The sequence below is a fragment of the Ptychodera flava genome, chromosome 20 (genome assembly GCF_041260155.1).
Source record: "Ptychodera flava strain L36383 chromosome 20, AS_Pfla_20210202, whole genome shotgun sequence".
NCBI lineage: Eukaryota > Metazoa > Hemichordata > Enteropneusta > Ptychoderidae > Ptychodera > Ptychodera flava.
The window spans coordinates 26,572,101-26,595,110 of NC_091947.1; the positions used below are offsets into that span (position 1 = coordinate 26,572,101).

General features: G+C 37.4%; 1 protein-coding gene across 1 annotated transcript in view; it reads right to left on the bottom strand.

Annotated features, from left to right (window-relative positions):
- Positions 1-23,010, bottom strand: part of LOC139120443 (golgin subfamily A member 4-like) — a 101,662-nt gene that overhangs the window by 20,923 nt on the left and 57,729 nt on the right. Inside the window, 9 exon segments of the mRNA XM_070684852.1 lie at positions 5,102-5,236; positions 6,165-6,352; positions 6,355-6,517; positions 7,324-9,164; positions 9,167-12,851; positions 16,184-16,258; positions 17,805-17,924; positions 20,621-20,635; positions 22,488-22,697. Coding sequence (XP_070540953.1) covers positions 5,102-5,236; positions 6,165-6,352; positions 6,355-6,517; positions 7,324-9,164; positions 9,167-12,851; positions 16,184-16,258; positions 17,805-17,924; positions 20,621-20,635; positions 22,488-22,697 — 6,432 coding nt within the window.

Sequence of the window (23,010 nt, forward strand, 5' to 3'; positions counted from 1 at the left end):
CACAACATTCAGAGCTATACTTTTTGACTCTGTGCCAAGTTTAAAAGCACACACAGGCAGGTTCAAAACCATTCTTCTTTAACCCTTTCACCCCAGTTCCCTGTGTACAGATCAAACTTTACCATAGAAAACAACGGATTTGGGACAAACCATGGTGGTGAAAGGGTTAAAGTCAACAAATGGTGGCTTCTACCATCCACACACAGCTTGCCCTACATGTAAAAAGATTTATGGCGATTTATCTTGACTTCAATTCTGTTAAATATTTGAGTTGCCAGCTGAATTAGAATTTTATCACCAGATATACTGGCTGCCACTTTGATATCAACCTGCAGTTTTACACCAATATATAACACTATAAAAAAATATGGCACAATAATCTAACTGCTGGTATACAAACAAAAGCCATAACATTTGCAGCAGTCAAAAATACAAAGAAAATACACTTTGCTAAAAAACTTCCTGAAGCTGATGAACTGAGAATTCTGAACCTATACATATCAAAACCAAGTCTTCTTGTACAGTTGATATATAAAGCCTACTGACACACAATCTTCTGCCTAAACCAAATCAGTAATAAAAGAATCTAGAGTTGACTGTGCTTTATATGTCGGCAGGTTTCTAGAGCTCTGTCTGGCTTACCTTAAAACACCTTTGGAATCACGTTGAGATATCCACTCACAAAGATGGACTAACCAGAGTCTCAGAGCACTTCATACACCAGTTCACTAAACTCCTGGCTGTTTTGCCCTGGTTTAACTGTTACATCCCCTGTGTAATTAACCCTAGCTTTACTGAGAGGGGTGTCAAAATCTCAGTCAACAAACAATGGCTTTTAAGTGGCTATCCAGGGATGCTTGGTTGGGACACACACATGACACGGTTGCCAGTGAACTAAGAACTCTATCAGTAATATCTCTCAGGGCTTGGATGCTGATATTTCTTTCTCTCAGTAACTGTTGATCAATTCTTATCATCAGAAAAATTTAATTTATAAATGGAAGCGATTAAATCTAAATATGTTTTAACTGTTTTATATTCTTCTATCGCTACAAAAGCATGGACAGGGGCTTTTGCAAAACAATTATGTCTTAACAGAAGCCTTTGAAGGAATTCCAGATAAAATTGAATGTTAAATTAGCTCAATTGTTACTTCTCACAGGAATCTGGTCGAATACAATTTTTGATTTTCAGTAAAAGATCACATATTGAAATTCATTTTAAAACAAAATTCAATTTGAGATTTCGAGCTGCAAAAAAGACAAGATGATCAAGAAGACCTTGTCAAATGTTTTAGAGAGTTTATGCAAAAATCGAATGCTCTGTATATTTTGAGCTTACATACTTATATACAACATAGAAAGGTAAGATTTAAGCTGTCATCAGCTCGCACTGATGAACAGCACAGATTAAAATGTAAAAGCAGTGACATTTGAAAACTCCACCTAAATAATTTTGAAAATTAAACAAAATATTTTGCTTTGAATTTTGTAGTCCCCCTTCAAAACAATGTTCAATGAAAATGTTTCACAGTACTGTTAAAAGTGATTACACGACAGATTCTAAATCCACAACAGCTGTGACACACAATTCTTTTTCACTGCATTATACGCGACGATAGCAAATCCATTTTTCACAAAAAAAATTGAACAGAGCGTGTGACTCATGAAACAAAATATTACATTTGTTGATTGTCTATTGCTGGGACACACCCATAAAAACAACCTTAGTGTTAAAATACTGATCTGAACTACTAGTATTTCAAAACTCCCCGGCAAAAACTTGCTCTACCAATATAGGTGTGGCCTATGATGTAATTTCAGGTATTTCGATAATTTGTATAACTTTACCAGCCTGGTGCTGTATGGCTTCAAATAAATTGCAATTGCTGTTCCAATACCTCATGAAACAACCTTCTGGTTTGTTTGTAGTGACTTGAGGAAATTGTTCATGACCTTGGGTATTTCAAAGTGCTTTATGTTTTTAAAATTAACATTTGATAAAGAGTGACCATATAAAAATATAATTATTTTTTCATCATCCCATGCTATGTTGACTCGATAATGTCAGCAAGATCACACTTCAATTTGGATCCATATATTCTTAATGTGACTTGCGGGGGCTCTTAAATTCGATCATTAACCTGTTCTGTTTAAAAGCATTCAAAAATTTTGCTGGTATGTGATAGTAATAACTACTGTAGAATTACATTTTACAAAAACCAGTAGGGTCACTTGAAATCTAGCAAATGTGCTGGAATTCCTCTTCCTAACATTGTGACAGAGTCACGCACACACGCAAAGGATATTGATACTCTTTAATCAATAGATTCTTGGCATTTTAATTTGTGTGATGGAAGACATTATGACCCACTTACAATTTCAAAATGGCAATTGAATAAGGAATAATACTGTAGTATTTGAACAAGTCAAGTATCAAGCAGCTTGTTAGAGATAATTTGATGTTGGTGTTATCAGTCTGTTGCCATGGTTACAAAGGTGTATATTTAATCGAAGCAACCTTGTTCACATTTCATTTCTCTCTCTTATTAATGCCGCCATAACCAGCAGCCTTTCCTCAATGCCTGAATTAGTCTGAGAACAAAATATGATGTCTACTGTGTGACTAACAAATTGCTATGCCCTGTAGCATTATATAAATTATCCCGCATGTAAATTTCAATTGCATGTATATTTATGCCACTGTGACATTAAGGAATGTAGCACTTATTGTGAATGTTTTGTGTTTCCTATCATTTGTAAATTTGGCTCCAAAAAAAACCCAAAAGAAAACATAATCTGAGACAAGACTGTTCTGAGATTAAAATTACAGTATGAACAATAATCATCAGCCTTTCTACCACAATTAAAATACATTTTTTTATAGAAAGACACCACTATTAAATATGACCCTCACAATAATGTTTTTAATCCTTGACCCCCAAATTATATTGGCATTACTGCTACTAAATTGCAACTAGTTGTATTATATATTTTGGTTGAATACAGAATAGATATGCAGGGTTACTTCAAAATTTTTTATTCAAAGTAAATAGCAAAACACCAAAAAATTTGGTGTTTTTCCCAAAAAATGTGGCACTATCCATAGTATAGATCATTTACTTACCAGGTTATTTTGAGCTATGTAGAGTTACACATTACCTTTACAGTGATCACAGAACTGATGATTGATGCTAATTTTATCCCAAAGTGAGCTTGAAATTACTACAGATCCGTACTCCTCCAGAATCACAAAAACAGTCAATGTATCAAAGCATGGACTCCATAACCGTTCATGAAAAAGATATTTCCCAAAGGCATGCAGGCAACACCAATGAAATTTTCAGGAATTATCTCAATTCTCAGCACTAAAGGTACAGTGGCCGTATACACACACATACAGCTGCTACGTTGACAATTCATCTGCTACAACAATGGCCGCCGGTCTTACGAGCTGTGCACACACAATTCAGCCGGCAAGAGACACAATAGCTTACACGGTTCATTTTAATGATAATGGCATGATTTGAATGACAAATGAGGATAAATGTACAGCTCTGCTCTCACTTTCCAGGGTTTGGTAGCCACGTTGGTGGCTCAATATTGCTGGTAGACTATGTCATTGCAAATATTTAAATATTTAAATTTTGATTAGCATACAGTGGTACACTGTAATACACAGCAGGCTACAACACTCGCTACGCAGGCCCAGATGTTATTATTTGATTGCTATAACCAGGGTAGTTGAATTTATAATGCACTTACTTCAAATTTATAGAAAGTAAAAAAATACACAAAAATCAAAAATATCTGCAGTTACTGAGACTATTACAGGACAGGGAGTTCCAGCGCTGAAAATTTATGGCACCTGAAAGTCTTCAGATATAAGCCCTGACAGATGTATTTTACATGTTACCATATGTCTGCTGATCACTGTAAGCAGTAACAAATTTCTATCCTTTTTGAATAAGTCCATGGATTTGGGGGTACCATGGATACATCAAGAGACTTTCTGTAGGAAAGGGACAGGTCTTTGTCTTTTATAAATGCTGTAGTAGAAATCTAAATATGAGTACCACCAGATAATTTTTCCATGCTAATCTTGGATAAATAAAGGTTTCATTGCGTGATTCATGAATGGATGGGTATATAACTACCCATAATAACATGGAAAGGGGTGGGGTCAGTACAGTGTAGGATCAAAGTTCACAGAAATATTTCATTGATGCTTTGTATATCATGACACCTGTGGCTCACCATCAACCATTTACTTGTATATACTTTGTTAATTGTACATTTATGTTAGGCTCTATCAAAATTAAATTTTACCAAAAGCATCTATTCAGAAAAAGTACATATTATAAGCCTTTGGACTGGGAAAGGGCATTTTATCTGTTGAAGCTAATGCCCTGATACTGTTACACTTATCACCATTTTTACTGGTCACCTAGATTTTTATGCATTGTACTCTCATCATGTATGTACTACATCCCTTCAAACTTGAGGTCTGAATTTAGAGTGAAATGCTTAAGATGTATTTCTTTCCTATTTGAATAATTGTGTTATCACAACTGTCTACTTTAATGTTTTTGGTACCTTTTTCTCATGCTAAGAATATGTGTATTACATGTAATCCACACCTTGGAAGAAAACTGAGGTCATCTCATGAAACAGTTTATTAGATATAATTCTATGGATTTTATATTGATTTCTGCACTCTGTGTGTTTGCATGTGTGGGAGCGGGTCAGATATTGCGAGATACAAAATGGCATTGAATCACATCTCAGCTAGCTTACAGACTTACCTGTCAGTGTCTTTATCAAGTCTAAATCACCTTTATTACTTTGTAATTGTATATCTATATCTGTCAGTGTGGCGCTGTTTCATCATCAGTTTGTGTGGCTATGTGTATTGATCATCATCAAATTTGTGCTTCATTATCATTTTTTGTGTGTCTGTGTCCGTATATTCTTCATCCGTTTCTGCGTGTATGTGTACTTCATCATCAGCTTTTGTGAATTGGCATGTGTCATTTGTTTTTGTGTGTCACCGAAATGTATATTAACAGACTTTTAAGTAGTACCAAGTTTAAATTTCTCACCTCAAGTGACTCTTGCAGGTCCTTCAGTTCCCGTCTGACACCAGTGTGGTTTGATCTTAGATCAGTGACTTGTCTCTGAGCTGTCTTCAGATGCAACTGAGCTTCATCGTACTTCTCATTCAGTTTACCAATCTCCTGTGTGACACAAAGCACAAAAGCAACAATGCTAGATTTCCTGAAATCACCGCAGCTTAGCTTTCCCAAATGCCTGGGTGACTAGCTTGGAATATAACACAACTGAAATTGATACAGACTGCTGCAAGGGATATACATGGAAACCTGTAACATTGTAGGTAGAATGATACAATAAAGGTACTGCACATAATAGATACTGCATGAATTAGTGTGAAAGATACAGATGTAAAGAAAGTATTTTTTAACTGACTGCTGGGATTAATCCATATGGCAGGTTGGGTATTTTTATAGTAATGTGCTGAAATATTCCCTCACTTCCATTTAGATACCATGTGGGGATAACTTAGTGCTGATAGCTAATTTTAACAGACACACATACTGTATGCCCTGACATGGACAAATCCACATCTGGGTACACTTGACAGCTATCTTTCATAGCACGTTAACTGACATGCTCTCAACATGGTTGCTAGGGGGAGCTACACCTATATTACAGGGTATAACGGTACAGTCAATTTGGAGACTACTGTAGCAATACTTGTGCACTACTGAAAACAGTTATTTAAAAAATCCTACAACATTGCCAGATACATCTAGAGTTCCAGTATACTAACATGGAATATAAATACAGATAATCTTATTGCAATTCACTGCAAAGGCTTCTCTATGTTTTGGGCAAACATTATTGAATTATTAATCCCTTGTATGCTAACATTTCCGACCTAAAATCCCAGTGAAGAGCAAGTTGTGAAGAAAAAATGTTATGCTAGTTTTTGTTGTGGTATTTTCTGTTACTGAAACAAAACAAAGCCAAGAAAATATACAAATTACAATCAACAAAGACATTTTCAAACTTGTAAAAACATGAACAAGACACGTCTTCCATATTGTAAAGTAACTACCAGAATGACATTTTCCAATACAGTACCTTGTCCTTCTCTTCCAGTCGGCATCTCATTTCCAGGATTTCCTTATCAGCATCTGTGTAGTCCTTCTGTGCTTCCACCTGTCTCAACTTGTCCTTGAGTTTGGCTTCCGCCTTTTGAAGCTCCTCCACATTCTGTTCCGTCATCTCCAGGAGCGCCGTCTGGGCCTTCATGCGCTTGAACTCTTCCAGGGAATGCTGATCATCTGGCCGGTGGCGAGATCGTCTTCCAGATTTTCCAGCTGTCTCTTCAACGAGGCCTTGGTTCTTTCAAGCTGGTCAACTTTCATGTTGGCTTCCTGCAGCTCTTGCTGGATGTTGGTGAAGTCTTTCTCCAGCTCTGCAGCTTCAGCACTCTGAGAACAAAACAATTTATTAAAAGGTTCTTGATGAGTTATGTGCTCAAGTCATTGTTGTGCATTAAAAATAACTCTACCTTCCATGATCAAGGTATCAAGGTTATTTCAGGTCACTGAAACAGCCAGGCAGTCCAATAGTGGCGTCTTCTCAGGGAGCAACAGTGCAACCAACAATAAAACATTTTCAGAATACCGTGTACCCATTTCTTCACTGAATAAGGTCTCAATACCAAACAGACCATATGGACACAATGACCACCTTTGGGCATTATTTTAGCCACTTTACAGTAAGTTTATATGTAATTTGGTATCTTGAGACATTTTGAATAAGTAGTTGTGAAATACAGTACCCAAACACCTCCTTCCATATCAGAAAAAGAAAGAATGTTTTAACATAATTTGTGATCTGTATGAGAGAGACAGGCTAATAACTGATATGATAGTTACTCATCGGCAAAGCTGAAACCTTTGAGCATTATATAGTGAGTTAATGTTGGATCCTGATTACAGTATACGGCTAGTTTTCAATCGGGTTCGAACCCACAACATACGGCATCAGTTGCCTAGCGGAGAGGCCACAGAGAGAACCGCTCGGCTAAATCTCCACTCCCAAAAAAGAGTGGTTCAATAGCCGGCTAAGTATATCATACATCAATACAACTGGATTACAGGGTTGATTTTAAGGGGTTGTGTTACTGTGCTCCTGACATTTTAAAATGAAAATGTCAAAATGATTTGAACTTTGAATTACTGGCCCTTGAGAAGATGGTACAAATTTTCGTTTATAAAAAAAAATTTCTCACCCTTCTCTCCAGAGCAGCAGCATTTGATTCCATTTCCCTGATTTTGTCTCTGAATGCGTTTCCTTTCTTCTCAAGCTCTTGAATATCCTCTTTCAATTTGCTCTCGTTCTTCTGCATTTCTTCCACTTTTGCCTGCAGTGATCTCTGAGACTCTTTCAGCTCTGCCACTTTCTCATTCAGGAGATCCTTCTCAAGCGTCAGCTGGTCGTTGTCCATTTTCAGCATCCTTTCCCCACTCTCCAACTCTCTCATGTTGTGCCTGAGATCGATGATGTCGTTCTCGAAGTCGGACACCTCCTTTCTGAGAGTGCTTTCAGAGTTTTCAAGTTTCTTCAGCTTTTGCTTCAGGTTGTTTTCCTCTTTTTCCAAATCCTGGACCCTCTGCTTCAACACCTGCTCAGAGTCTTCTAAATCTTTATTCTTCCTCTCCAACGCTTTGTTTGTCTGCTTTAGAACCCCTTCCATCTTGTCATGCCTTTCTTCAGCTGTACTCATTTCTTTCTGGAGAGTTTTTTCAACTTGCTTAGCATCAGTCAATTTCTTCTGCAAAGTTTTCTCAGCAGTTTCTAGAGTGCCAACCTTTTCTTCATACTGTTTCTTCTCTGCTTCAGCGCTTTTCTTCAGCTGTTCATGTTCTTTCTCCAGTTGTTTCACTTTTTCTTGCTCTTTCTTTTCCCGATCCTGCAAATATGCAAAATCTTCTTCAAGAGTCTTGAGCAACTTCTGCAGTTTGTTTTCATTCTTCTCACTCCTGGCTATCTCGTTTCTCAAGTCTTCTTTGTCACCTTCCAGTGCTTGTACCTTGTCCTTAAGCGTCTCAATTTCTCTGTTTTGAGCTCTGCCTTCCTGATTTTTCAGAGCGCTAATTTCACTTTTTAGATCTTCTTCACACTTTTGCATTTTATCCACTTTTGCACAGAGCTCTTTTTCTCTCTTTTCACCTTTGGCAGCTCGCTCCATAAGCATTGCCTGAGAGTCTTCCTGGAGGGTCAGCTGCGTTTTCAAGTCCCTCTCTCTGTTCTCCAACTGTTCAATCCTCTTCCTTAAGGTGTTGGTCAATTCCTTGCTCCTGATTTCCTGCCTGCTGGCATCCTGGATCTGAAGACTCTGGAATTTGATATGAGGTTCAATTCTTTCCATGTCCCATTCCTTCTTCTTGACATCCAAGCCCAGCAGGTACACTTGTTCTTTCAGCTGCATTTCAACTTCTTCTTGGTCCTGGATTTTCTTCCTAAGCTCATCTTTTTCTTTCTTCCTCTGTTGTAAGATTCTGTCGATGTCTTCATTCTTTTCAGCTATCTTTAGCTTCAATTTCTGCCCAGTTTTCTCCATATGTTCAACTTCATCTCGCATTATGTCCTCTGACATCTCCAGTTCATTGATTCTTTTCTTCATATCTTCTAAGGTCTCCTCAAACTTCATCTTCCTCTCCTCCTCCACTTTTTCCTTTTCCCGAAGTTTGTCCCTAAGCTCACATTCAGTTTTTCCTAACTCCTCAGCTTTCTCCTCTGCGTCTTTTGCTTTTCTTCTCAGATCACAGGCTTCATCTTCCAAGTCAGTGATCTTGTCATTCAAATCCCGCATGTCTCCTCTAGATTTCTTGTTCTCACCCTCCAAACTTTGAACTTGGTCTTCAAGGAGTGATTTTGCAGCCTCAAGTTCATAAACCTTGTTCTGGTTCTTGTTTTCAATCTCCTCAAGCTCTCTGATCTTGTCGTTTAAATTTTTCTCATTGGATCTTCTCTCATACTGCAAAGTTTCAATTTGCTGCAAAAGCTGAGTCTGTGATTCCTTGTCAACCCTCTCAGCTTCTTCAAGGAGTCTCTCAGACTTATTCAACTTTCTTTAAGGCAATAAACTTCATCTTCAAGTTCATCTTGTCTTTCTTCCAGTACCCTTTTCTCCTTCCTAATTTCTTTAACTTTCTTCTCTTCATCTTCAACTTGGCCCATCAGTGAGTTTCTATAACTTTCAAGTTCGTGTACCTTTCCCTGCATCTCACCCTGCTCTTCTTCAAGATTCTCTATCCTTTCTTTAAGAGACTCCTCATTCTGTCGGTACACGGCATTGGCTTCCTGCAACATATCCCGCGCATTATTCTCAGCTTCAATTACTTGGGCCATCTTCTCTTTCAGGATATTCTCTGACTCTTCAAGTTCCTGTAGTTTTGCCTTGTAGAGAAATATCGATGATTCCAAAGTGTTCTCACTCTCCTTGGCCATCTTGGCTAATTGTTCATTCATTTCCTGTTCTCTCTTTCTAAGTTCTTCAACTTCACCTTTCAGTGTTCCTTCAGACTCTTCTAGTTCTGCAACTCTCTCACTCAGGGCATTTTCACTCTGTAGCCAAATTTCAGCGGACACTTCACTTTCCCGGACCTTGGCTTCAAGTTGTTCTTGCACTTCAATCTCTCTTTCCTCGGCAGTGGACAACCTGTTTTTCAGATCATCTTCAGTTTCTTCACATGACTTGACCTTCTCCTTCAAGACCTCTTCATTCTGTTTCCACGATTTTGAAGCTTCTGCAAACTCTTTTCTCAGGTTGTTCTCTGAAGACGTAAGTTGAGATACTTTTTCCTGTAGCAATGCTTCAGACTCTGTAAGCTTAGTAATCCTGCCTTCCAAAGTCTTACCCATGTCTTCACTCTCTCTTCGTACTTTTAATCTATACTCTTCTTGCTTTTTAACTTCTCCTTTCAGTGCAGATTCAGTTTGTTGAAGCTCTTTAAATCTGTCCTCTTGACCCCTGGCATTTTCTTCGAGTTCTTTAACTCTGTTTTTCAGGCTCCTCTCCTGTTCATTCCATGCTTCCTGAGACTCTTCAAAATGTTTGATCTGTTCCTGCAAAGCGGCGACTTCTTTGAGATGTTCTTCCTTCAAGTCACTGTCTATAGATTTCCTCTCCTCCAACTCTTGTTCAAGATCTTCTACCTTCATTTTCAATGACTCCTCGCTGCCTTCTAGTATAACAATGCGATCATCTAACTCGCTCATTTTACACTTCAGTATTTGTTCCTGGGCAGCAAGTTCATCAGCCCTTCTCTCAGACTCATTCAATGAAGTCCTACTGTCTTCCAGTTCTGCTTCATTTTCCTGCAGCGCTTCATCCAAACTCTCAAGCTCAGCTACTCTTTCCTTTAGCACCTTTTCAGAACTCTCAAGCTCTGCAATCTTGCCCTTATATTGTCTCTCCGACTCTTCTAGCTCTGAAACTTTTGCTTCAGATGTTTTGTGGGATTTTTCAACTTCTGCCAATTTCTCCTTCAGAGAGGCTTCCTGACCTTGTAGCTCACTGATGATGTTCTGCAGCTCATCTTCTTTTGCTCTCTTTTCTTCAACGGAACTTGTAGCTTCTTTAAGTTGGTGCGATAACTCATCTCTTCTGGCTGATAGTACATCAATCTTTCCAGAAAGCTCTTCTGATTCAGCCTTCAAAGATTCAAGAGTCAGTTCTTTTTCTTTGAGGGTGTCATTGCCATCTTTCAAATCCTCTAACAATGTTTCTCTTTCTGCCATCATCTCTCCTAACTGTTCCGTCAGATTTGACTCAGACTCTCTCAAGTTGCCTAACATTGTTTCATTTTCTTCCAGCTGTTGCCTTGCCTCTAACAGTTTTTGTTCAATCTCTTCTTTCTCCGCCGCAACTTCAGCTATTTCCTCTTTCAGCTCAGCTTGAGATGTTTGGACCTCTTTTATTGTTTGATCTTTCTCCGCACACTGTTCTTCAGCTAGCTTAAGTCTCTCAGAAACTTCTTGCAGCTTGACAGAAGTGTCACGTTCTTTCTCAGTCTTGATTTTCTCCTGCTCTTCAATTGCAAGTTTCTGCTCATGCAACACACTCTCCTTGTTCTTTAACTCTTCTTCCATGGCTTTGCTTTTCTCCTCCACAGCAGTGATGGCATTCCTCAGCTCACTGACTTCAGAGGTTAGATTCTCATTTTCCTTTCTCAAAACATCTTCAGATGATTTTAAATCATTTAAGTCCTGTTTAAGTTCATCCCTGCTGGCTTGCAATTCTGAAATCTTCACCTCTAAAGACTGTTGTTCTGCCACTGCTTTCTCACTTGAAATTTCATCCTCGTCAGGAAACTGTGTGCCTGTTGTTCTTTGAGCTTTCTCTGCTTCTGTAGCAATTTGGACTCCTGACTCTGAAACATTAAAAGTACCATGCTGCGTTGGTTCCTCCATCACAAAAGTTCCGCCAAAGGCAGCTTCACTTTCATTCCTGATGGTCTCCTTTAAGATCAACTCTTCTTCAACGAATATCTTCGCACACTGTCCTTCTTTGGCATCCACATCAATTGCACTGTCAAGCTCTTCATCACTTGCGTCTTCTCGAAGCATCGTCAGGGCTTCCTGCACGTCAGGATCCTCAAAGGACGATCTCTGTAATAGACCTTCTTGAGTACATTCTGCACTCTCTCTGACAACAGGCTCTTCTAGGGCAGGGGTACTGACTCTCATCATTGCCTCTTCCTTACTGATATCTGCAGATTCCCTTCCTCCGTTTTCATATTCCTGTATCTTCTCCAGGGCTTCTTTGTACATGGTAAGCAGATCTTCCTTTTCACTTGTTTTAGTATCTTGAGAAGCTCTAAGATCCTCAACAGCATGACCCACAGTCTCATTGTTTGCCATATCTTGTATCGGTTCTAATAATTCTTCCTTATCTGCATCTGTCAGTGACAAATAATTCACCTGCTGTTTGGTCACTTTGTCCGGCGACTCTGCGGGTAATTTTTTCAGCTTGGCTAATAAATTTTCATTTTCTGCACGCAGTTCCTTTACATCAGATTCTAGAGATTTTTCAGAATTTTCTAGCTCCCATACCCTGTCCCTCAATTTAAGAATTTCATTTTTCGCATCCTCCTTGTCCATATCTGTACCGTCTGTGGCACTCTCTGTTGGCAGTGCATTCTTTAATTTTTCATTCTCACTTTGTAAAACACTAGTCTGATCCTTCAACAGTTCATTGTCTGACCTGAGTTGATTTATCAGCTCTTTTAATGCCTTTTCTGAAAACTCAAAAACAGTCAGCTTGTCTGTCAATTCATGATTTTCCTCTTTGATCATCTTCAGCTCAGATTCCAAATCACTCAGGGCATTCTTGGATGTTTCTATAGCAGCAGCTTTAATCCTAGCAATTTCCTCCTCCTGCGTCGCTGCCTCCGCCTCTCTCGCATCGCGGAGAGATACCAACTCCCTCTCTAATTCATCTACTTTCTCCTTCAGGGAGGTTTCTGACTTTTCAAGTTCATCAACTCTCCTTTGGAGCTCCTTGTTTTCCATTTCTATATTTGATTCCCCGGACAATATCTTTTGCAGTTCCTCTTTAAGTTCTCCCTTTTCCTGTTTCACTTTTTTTATTTTGTCCTTCAATTGCGCTTCCCTCTCCTCGTAATCTTCAACAACCTCGTTTTGTTTTTCTTTGCTTCGGTGGACATGTTGTTGTAATTCGGCTACCTCTTGTTCAAGTTCATCAATGTGCTCTTTGAGCGCTAGCTCTGTTTGTTCCATTTTGGCAATTTTCTGAAAATGGAGGAAAAAGCAGGACACATGTCAAGGCAAAAATGGTAAACGGACATTACAAAATAAAAAAAAACTTGAAGGCTCACATGTAAACATAGTAATCTGAAAAGTTCAAAAATTAGCATGAAAATTTTGTCTTTTCACTTGCAAAATATCTAAGTTTATACTTATTGTATAAAGTACAGATCTTTTGTCAAACAGACTTTCAATATTCAATAACCATCTTCTGAAACACAATTGGGAAATTGGTGTCTGAGACCACATTCAAAATAATGAGGCCATTTGCAAATATCTTTCAATCGAAGAAACTGATTATATCTTACATATACATAGAAAAATATAAACACAAAAAGTAAAAGGTTTGATTTCTTGCATGCTAAGTGCTGACATGTCCACACCGTGAATGGACAATTGGGGTTGTGAATGATTTGTTCAATAGGGGATTAACTTGGCAAACAGACACTGTCTGTATTTGAACTGAAAGAAATTACTCTGAGACACATTCAAGTCCCACACCGCACACATGAGTTTTAACCAAAAACAGTGGCATTTAAATAAATTCTTGTAAATTATTTTAGGGATGAAACAATACAAAAAAGGTCCAATAACGTCAAAAGCAAACCACAAGTCAATATTTCAACCTGCACTGACTGACATGTGTACAACCCTACTGTTTCTTTATTTTCACATTTGGTAATACCTGATAACAAAGTGTTGTGTTACCCACAATTATATAATTGTTAGAAAAGGGAAAGGACGTGAAATGGAAAAAATGTACACAGGTGGAACAAAGCAGAAAAAATATGCTAAATAAGGACAAACAAGCACCAATCACTAGCATTACGACTTTGAATTTTTGTCAACCCTGATGTGATATATTTTGTTTTCAAATCTGGGTGAACAATAGTTTGAATAAAGTGCCAAAACTGAAGAGATGTACTGGTTTTCACGACTGACACAAACAAAATCACAGAAAAAGTCAACACAGGGGATATGTTGTGGCAAATGACAAATGACAGGGTGGGCTGGTAAAACTTGAAAAGAAACCTATCGGTGTACCAGGGGGACCACTTCAAAGCTATTTCACATGTGAAATGAACCAAAAACACGATGGTATATAGCTTGTTATGATGCTTCATAAAAGATTTTAAATTCATTGTATCCCATCTCATCCAAACAATGCTTCAGTATGTATGGTTTAAAATTCCATAATAATATCATCCCACCACACCAAGATAAGAGAAAAGATGAAAATAAATGACATTACAACCTTTTCCAGGCCAAGCCTGCATTTGCTGAGAATCGTTACTTTTACTCATGTTGCCTGTCACTTCTGACCCAGCACCCATCTCAAAGAACTGCGTACTCAAACTGCACAAACCAACTGTAATCGGGCTGTTTATACATGTACCTGAGGGGGTTTTGATGCACGGTTGATGGCAAAAACCCCCCTTTGACTTTCCGGTACCTTGAAAAGTTCTCCTTTAGGTAACCAAATAGGCTTGATAACAATAGCTTTGTGTCTAAGCTTTCCTTTTGTTACTGAGAAAACCACAGTAAGGTGGATAGCCTATGGTGAATTCCTCAAGAAAATAAAAGAAATGGGTGAACCTGGCGGAGTTCCAAAACAACTACTTGTAATGAATCTACTGTTATACTTTTGTTACGAGTAACCCTGCAAGAAGCTTTACTTGTTGTGACAGAACATCGACACATGTATCATGCTGTCAAGACACATTGCCTTCCTTGCTGATTGGGGTAAAATTACAGAAAATTGTACGCTTGATTTTCAGGTTCCAGGTAACAATAGACAGGTGAAGGATTCTCGACCTCATTATCATACAAATGCATGTACTACAAATGGTTGGGTAATGTACAATGAAAAGACTACTCAAAGCAGTCTGTTTTGTCCCTTTGTGGGGAAAAAACAGAATGTATTGTGCTTATAATCTCTGAAACGTGATTTTTTGAGAATGAGCTGAGATTTGTCGGTACACTTAAGCAGCAGTGTAAATCTCAGGGAATGTTGTGATGATAATAAATGTAAAATTTGGTGGATTTCTGAAAGGTTAAAATTTTCTTTCATGCTATGAATTATATTTCATGGCCATAATTCGAAATGCAGGCTTTGTGATTAAACTGTCTCCAATGAAAATGTGCAATTTCCTGAGAGAAAGAAAAGAAGTGCGGCAAAAGAAAATGTCCAGCCTTCCAACTGAACATTCAACCTAAAAGCACACAATCACAATTTCATGGTAAGCATTTTCTGTCATCATAATCAGAGTGACTGAGAAGTTTGATACAACAATGATAGAGTCACAAGCTCAAAGGATAGCATCCACACTCATAAGATACAATATTGGGGAAGTGATAACAAACTTTTACTGTGGGAAACTTTCAGAAGTTCCCCATAAATCTGGGTATTTGAACGATGTTCTCAGCAGAGACAGGGCTGTCAATTTCTTTGAAGACACTGACTGCGGCAGCACTGGAAAGAAGCGATGTGTTTTTCACAAAACAGACAAAACCAGAATTCTTGAATCTCACTTTTTTACAAAGCAGATCAAAGATAACACCTTACCTGATTGTGCCGTGAAATACCATGATCAAAGAAAATGCAAAGAAAAAGATGGCTCTACAGACTTTACAATTCTAATGCCCTGCTACCAAATTTAGGGCACGGTCATTTGTCTCCATGGCAACTACAAAGGTCAAGTTGGTAATGCCTCTTACTTGTGCTAGTTCATTATTGGTGCCAAGAATTGCAAGTAGCATATTCGTTACTTGAGTGTTCATGAATATGTTCACTTATGAAGACTACATAACCTATTGACATTATGTCTTTCTGCTCTCTTTAAGTAGTTCAGCTGCAAAGATCTGCTTTTGCTTCTTTCCAAAACTGACACTGACATCAGGCATGTTGTGACCAAAGATGAAATATTTAGCCCTAAAAATGATTAAATGTTTAATTGCCACCGAAGATTTGAATAGCAATATGTCAGCCCTAACGACAACTGCACACACAAATTCAAATTCATGCAATTTTGAAATTTTTACAAACATTTCATGATTTGCAAGTAATATGACACTATAAACAGTAACTTTTCCTCAAGATTTAAAGTATTATAAATTTTCATCCAAGACAACACAGCCTTGTGTAATATATATCTTAAACCATGGTAGAGGGTCTAAACAACGTAACTCATGTGCTTCTGTTTTGTCGGCAGAACAGAATATAAACTGGCATGGAAGGAAAGCATTTTGGAAGATGAAACTGCACATTACAGAACAACTTCAATTGACCAAAAAAAGCAACAACAACGCTCACTTACCAATTCGGCTTCTTGGATTTGTTGCACTTTGTTTTTCAGATAATCAAGCTCTTCCAACGTCATTATATTGCTCAACTGCAACAGAGAGAGAAAACGATAACACATACCATGTTGACCATGAGTGAGATCATAATAAAACTGATGGAAAAACCAACTAGCACTTGCTGGTACCAATGATCACTCTCAAGATTTTTGCATATTGAAAATGTTCAATACCTGTCATCATGAGTACCATCAAAAACATGAAATATTTCAAAAATTTGGAGGCAAGGCAGAACACATGAATATGACTTAATGTCTTCTTTCAAGGGCCAAAACACTGTCAGTGATAGGACTTGACCACGGCGTTTGATCAATCACAAGTTATATTACAGGGTAGATCATAAGATCGAAATCAGGGGTATTGCATGTACTTCGTAATTTTCCAGGGAAGATTTCAAGATAGCCAGTTCATCATAAACAGCACGGATTGAACCGTTTCCTGAAATGGGCTTCATAAGAATTTTAATTATGAAATGGGCCATAGTTGTGCAATGTCATAACTTGATACCACTACCAGTATAGTAGTTCTTCCTTGAAGCAAATTGAGTTGCCTTTATGCTTAGACAATGTCCACACTTCATAAACATGGATGTTGATGTGTACATACGTATGCTGGATCTTTACTAGAAAATTTACAAGTCATCTTTACAATTATGTTTACCCACATAACACCTGTTCTGAGTAAACATACTAGGTATTTAAAGTAAATATTGATGTTAGAAGCCAGGGCTGGAAACTACCACTACGCACTGAAAAAAACTTTTGGAAATAATTCTCAAATCTTCATAATAAGTAAAACCAGCCACTGTTTTTATGAAACCACTTCCATTGCATGAAGGCTAATGAGAATAATCAGGATAGAAATCTTGTGTATCGTGCTAAAACACTTACAATACACCTCCACAAACTAGGGCATTGCGTTTTTAGGGCATTTCAGTTCATAATTATCGTGCCAAAGTACTTCAAGGTTTGAACTCCTCTAACTGTATAGCTCTAAGGTAACAATACCAAGACCAGGTATTTATGGTCGATAAGGAACCTGCATGATATATGATGATTTTGTTGACACATCACAGGTCATATTGTACAGAACGCAGTAAACATATTTATGACAGGTCCTGACTTATAAACACCAAAACAAAATACTTGCAGGATTCCCTGGTAATGTGCAGCTTCTAAGAAGCTCGTAGCTTATTGGTTAGCCAAAAATTATTGACATTCATTTGTCATTTCAAACAGCCAATCATCTATACAGAAGCCTTTGCGGCTATATTTTGACCCAAAAGTTGTGTGACAAGGCTTTTCAGTACATTGTTTACAGACGGTTCATTATATTTTGTTCAGACAGTCATCCAAGTCAACCATGGATGGAACATATCTCAATTGCTAATTATCTCTCAGACAATTATTTTAGTTTATAAAATATGTCTCCATGTGTAATTTTACACATTTATCAATTTTCTTTTCAGAAGATGAATCATATACAACATTTCTTCAAAAGGCTGTAAATAATCAGTTATCCATAAGATATACATCAGACTCTCAGAGTGGCAACTGAGGTGACTAAATCTGTACAAACCTCAATTTTCTTGCTCTTAATCTCGGCCCCCTCTTCAGAAGCCATGGTTGTCTGGTCTTTGAGCAGACGGTCTAACTTTTCTTGAAGTTTTGAGTTTTCCTTCTCAAGGGCGGTGACTTTCTGTGATCATATCACAAAAATGAAAAAAAAATGTAAAGAGATAATTCTCTGAAATTGTCAAAGAGAAGGGATTATAGACATACACTTCAGACTGTAAAAACTGTGTAGCAAATTATGAGAAATGCAGTATACAGAGCAAGCAATTTAACACAAACTCTTGCAAGAAAGTATGGCTTCTTCTGACCAAACTTCATTGGTAATTAGTGATGCATTTTATGGATCAGCTGGTCAAAATCCACTGGATGAAGCCCCTTGATACTTTCATCAGAAAATCGGTATATGTTAAGCTGATGGCTGCAACATTAACATTATTCTCATACGGCATTTCTCTTAACTTGTTAAACTACAGACCAAAGGTGCGTTCAATTGTTAGGTGGGAATTCATGGAACTGTAAAGTGTTCCCATTACGCTAGTATTGGTTTCAGATTAGTTGATTACTTCTGTCACTGACTACAGTTAACAAGAGACTGACTATGGTATCGTTGGTATGTAAGGTTAAGTCATTGTTAATACGTGACAATTTTACTGCAGATTAGCCAGCCCTACAATCCTACAACCCTCCCTCCCTTCATCAAACTAGAAACTAAATTTTGTCTTTCTGTCTGTCCTCCCTCCCTGAGAAAGTTCCCCACTTAGGTCCTATTCAATCTCTGGTATGTCTTCTATCTCCCCTGTACTGCCTATTTCCTGATGTCTCTCTGTTTTACTTCCCTATTCAGCCCTTCAGACCTCTTCATAACTCCCAAACTTCTTTACGACTTCTTTTAATCACTTTGGCAGTTGATGCAATTCCTAAGGTTTTGATAATCTCTTTTTGCATCGAGCTATGTGTCAGTCTGTCTTTTGGTCAGTCTGTCTGTCTGTCTGTTTATCTGTCTGTGTCTATGTCTGTATGTTTGTCCATCTGTCTGTACGCTTTTCGTCTCTATTAGTCTGTTACACACCCTTCTATTCCTCTACACTTGATCTGTCTCTCTTTACACTCCAGAATTGTCTTTTTAAAATATCATGACAGTTGTATAGAAATATTGCGTAACACCTTTAAGACACTGTAACAACTAACAAACTACTGTACGGCAAGTTTTCACTACTCTACGGACAATGATATGCAAACCATGCATGGTATAGGTACACTTGAACTTATACATCAACAAATAACGACAACAACAACAACAACAACATGCATTTAAAAGCACAAACATGGAAGTGCATACATTCAAATGACAAGGCAAAGGGACAGGCATGAGGGTCGAGAGCATCAAAACTCTGGTATCTACCTTATATATGTTACTATACCATCAAACTCTTGAGAATTTATGTTCCCATCTTTTGGCCAAAGCAGTAAACTCATGCACTGAACCCTAAAACTTGAAACTGAATACTTAAAATTCTTCCTAAACAGACAGGCAGACCAATGTAACCCATGCAACTTTAATAATCAAGAATTGTGTGACAGTTTAACTCGATCACCGTTCCCACACTATTACAATGATCCATCAATTCACAAAACAAACCAGATGTTGGACAAGAGCATTTTTCAGAAGAGTACCTTGCTAAGACTAGATTACAACAAAACAATTTGGAAGAAAAAACTTACAAAATCCACAGGTTGTCGCTGTCTTACCGAGCCACGGGGTATGTAAACACTACTATACGTTTTGCACACATTTGAATTTGACAAAAATCAATAACCCTACCTCAAAAGCCCAATTAGGAAAGAACAGTTGCCTTTTTTGTGTCTTACACATTGTTGAAAACATAGAAACATTGATTTGCTTTGTTTGAAGCCGTTCCTGACATTTCACACTGTGAAATTTCTGCATTGATCACTTATAGAGTTGAGTTGAAAAACAAAAACAACCACTTGAAGTTTAAATTTCTCTGATGAAGAAATTGAGTTGCTTAATTCATTCCACTTCTACATTGAATCATTAGATGTCAAACTGTTTTGAGTTGTCATCCTGCCAAATTATGACAACTGTGTACTTCTGAAAGTGTGTATCTATAGGTACAACTTACTTATGCAAAGCAGAGTGTCAAAATGGAATCAGCATATTTGACTTTTTGGATTGTCCTTTGACATGGCCCATACTGGTTTATTCTCAGAAACAATCTGGTCAAAAAATGTCAAGAATCAGCAATTTTTTTTAAAATTTTACTATGACAAGAGCTGGTCAGTCTGAATTTTTAATGAAGCACAGCCTTCGTTTGCCTACGCACCAGTTCTTTAATCTTATCCTGTCATTTCTCACAGACTTGAACAATAAAAAGGGGAAAAGGGTTACAGCGTTCAACAACACATGCAGGGTAACGGAACATCACTTCAAAATATCAAATATTTTGAAAAACAAACTGCATGCACATGCAAGGAACACACAAAAAGGCACGTACACAGACAGTACAATATTCAAGCTACACAAGGCACATATTTCTAGTCCTTTCACCCTAAAATCACTTCAAATGAAACAGGCCCCGCCACATACGTGCACTTTGATTATTCCATGTTACAGACATGTACGTATCATATCGTAAAAAATATGTCACATTCAAGTTTATCAAGATAACCATTACCCTTACTGATCTACTGAACTACAGTTCTACATACCACCCTTTATATCTTGGACAGAAACAAGCTACATTCTAATAATTACTGTTAGTTACTGTTGGGTAAATGATGTAAAAATGAATATTTCACCTGTGGAGTTTCGGGCTGCATGCAAAGGAAAAAATGTCATTTGATGGTGTTAGCAAGGAAAGGAAAAAAACAACTCATTGCTTGAAAATGATTAGAGAATACGCATAGATAATCAACAGAATTAAATTCAAAATAATCTATTAAAAAAAAACTATCTGCAATGATCAGAGCCATAAATGACTCCATTCCCCCTATATCTCAGTAAGATGAAATGATCCAGACATGTGATACCAATTGAATCATTCCATCATACTAAGAATTAGGGGTGGTTATAACATTTTCATGTTCTCAGTTTAAAACAGTCATTGCAAACTGCAGACCATGATTTATTTTATGCAAACTGCAGACCATGATTTATTTTATAAAAATTGCAGATAATTTTTTCATTTTTCTCATACAGCCCAGAGTGCCACTGGTTTAGTGATTTCAAGATTTGACAGAGACTGCACACACTTCAGTGATTCAGTCGAAAGAGTTCTCAAGTGTGTGTATAAGAAAGTGTTCATCCCCTCACCAACACACCATTTTGTTGGACAGAAAAACAAAAGGCACTCTTTGGAAAATATACACTCACATTGAATTGAAAATCCAGTATTTGCTAGCCTGTTGACAGGATGCAAAGCGACTCTTAGAAGATCATGCAAGTAGGATTTTTCTCCGTCTGTACAGCTGAAATGCACTTCCCAGGCATCAGCTCAAACAGGGAGCTTTTCAGCCACAACCAGCAATCACACGACAACCCTTCCCAGATCCCCAAATAGTTAAATTTTCTACAAAGCCCATCTACCAGCAAGCATGTATATAGCGCACGGCTTAAATATTTTAGATCATTAAAACTGCAAGCACAGCAAAGAATCAGTATTTTAATCAACAGAAATTAAACGAGTTTTTTTTATGAAAGCAAAATAATAGAACTCATTACATTTTGCATTTTTATGGCACTAAATTAAGCCAAAAATTGACAAAACAAAAATGTACTAGTTAAAAGAGAAGCATACAGATTTCATTCAAAAGCAATGCAGATAAGTTTTTAATAAAGGCAAGGTTTTTTCGCTTTAGCAGATTTGGTAGCAAGGGTAGGTATTTAAAAAGACAGAGACACTAATCAGGCAGCATAAAAATTATTAACTTAAGTTTTAAAGACAGGGAAGCACACTTAAGCTGTACACATTTTCCTTAACGGCAGACCCCTTTTCACAAATCAATGATCGAAAATTTACCCCTCTCTGCTTTAGCCGATGAAAATGAATATGTTTATCAAAATAAAAGCTATTCCTTATATCACCCAGTATAACAATGAGATATTTCTTGCTGTACCTAGAAATGAAATCTAATTTACATATAATGACGAAAACTTGGTATTGACTTCAATGTTTACATTGGCAAAGTGGTTGTGAATCTGTGAGGCTGCAATGCTAATGTCACACACAGTTGAAAAATTCATCAACTGTATTATGTAAGCACTGATAGATCAGAGGGTTGAAATTTTGCAAGAATTTCTTTAAATAGAATCCATCCAGTGAGGACATGACTATAATTGATATTATGTTTAATTGTTCACATATCATTGATCTCTTTCATTCAAAACTTTGAGATTGATTGTCACAGTTTGACTGTCAAATGTAAAGAATTGTGTTTTTGAAAATACCAGAACTTTTTGAATTTCAATTTATTTTGTTCAGAATGAGGCTGATTTCATACACCAGCGAATGAAAATTTGAAAGTACATCTAAACAAAGCAAAAACTGTTTGTTCTTTACAATTTAAAGCCAATCAAACATAGGTCAAGAACAGTTCACCAAAATCATGCATGACTTGGAATATTTTATTGATGTTTTATCTTATTCTAATTTATTTGAAGACATACCTCTTTCTCTTGTTTGACCTCTGCAATTTTTTGGAAAAGGAGTTCATTTTCGTAGTTCCTTCCCTCCCTGGCTGATGCCATTTGTTTTTTCAATGTTGTGATTTCATCGCATAGTTTGGATTCATTATTCAGGTAGACATCCTCCTGGGCACGGAACTTTGCCTCCGATCGTTTCATCTTCTGAATGATGTCCTCAAGCTCATCAACTCTCTGATCAACAAATACAAAACAAATTTACTTTGTGGCATCATGTGAAAACGTGCATGAAAAAACATCAGGAGTATAACAGGAAAGTTTGGCCTTGCAGTCTTGTCATGTTGAAAGACAAACTAACTTTTATTTTATATACACTCTGATAAAAAAATGCTTATCATGCAAAATACCAGCATTCAATCTCAGATGATCCATTTTAGGAATCGTTCTCTTTGGACAAAAGTTTTTTTTGTAACTGGTAAGCCGACCCAGTCGTTGAAATTTCTACCTCAACCAGTTTTCAGAATCAAAAATGCAAAGAGACATCCTC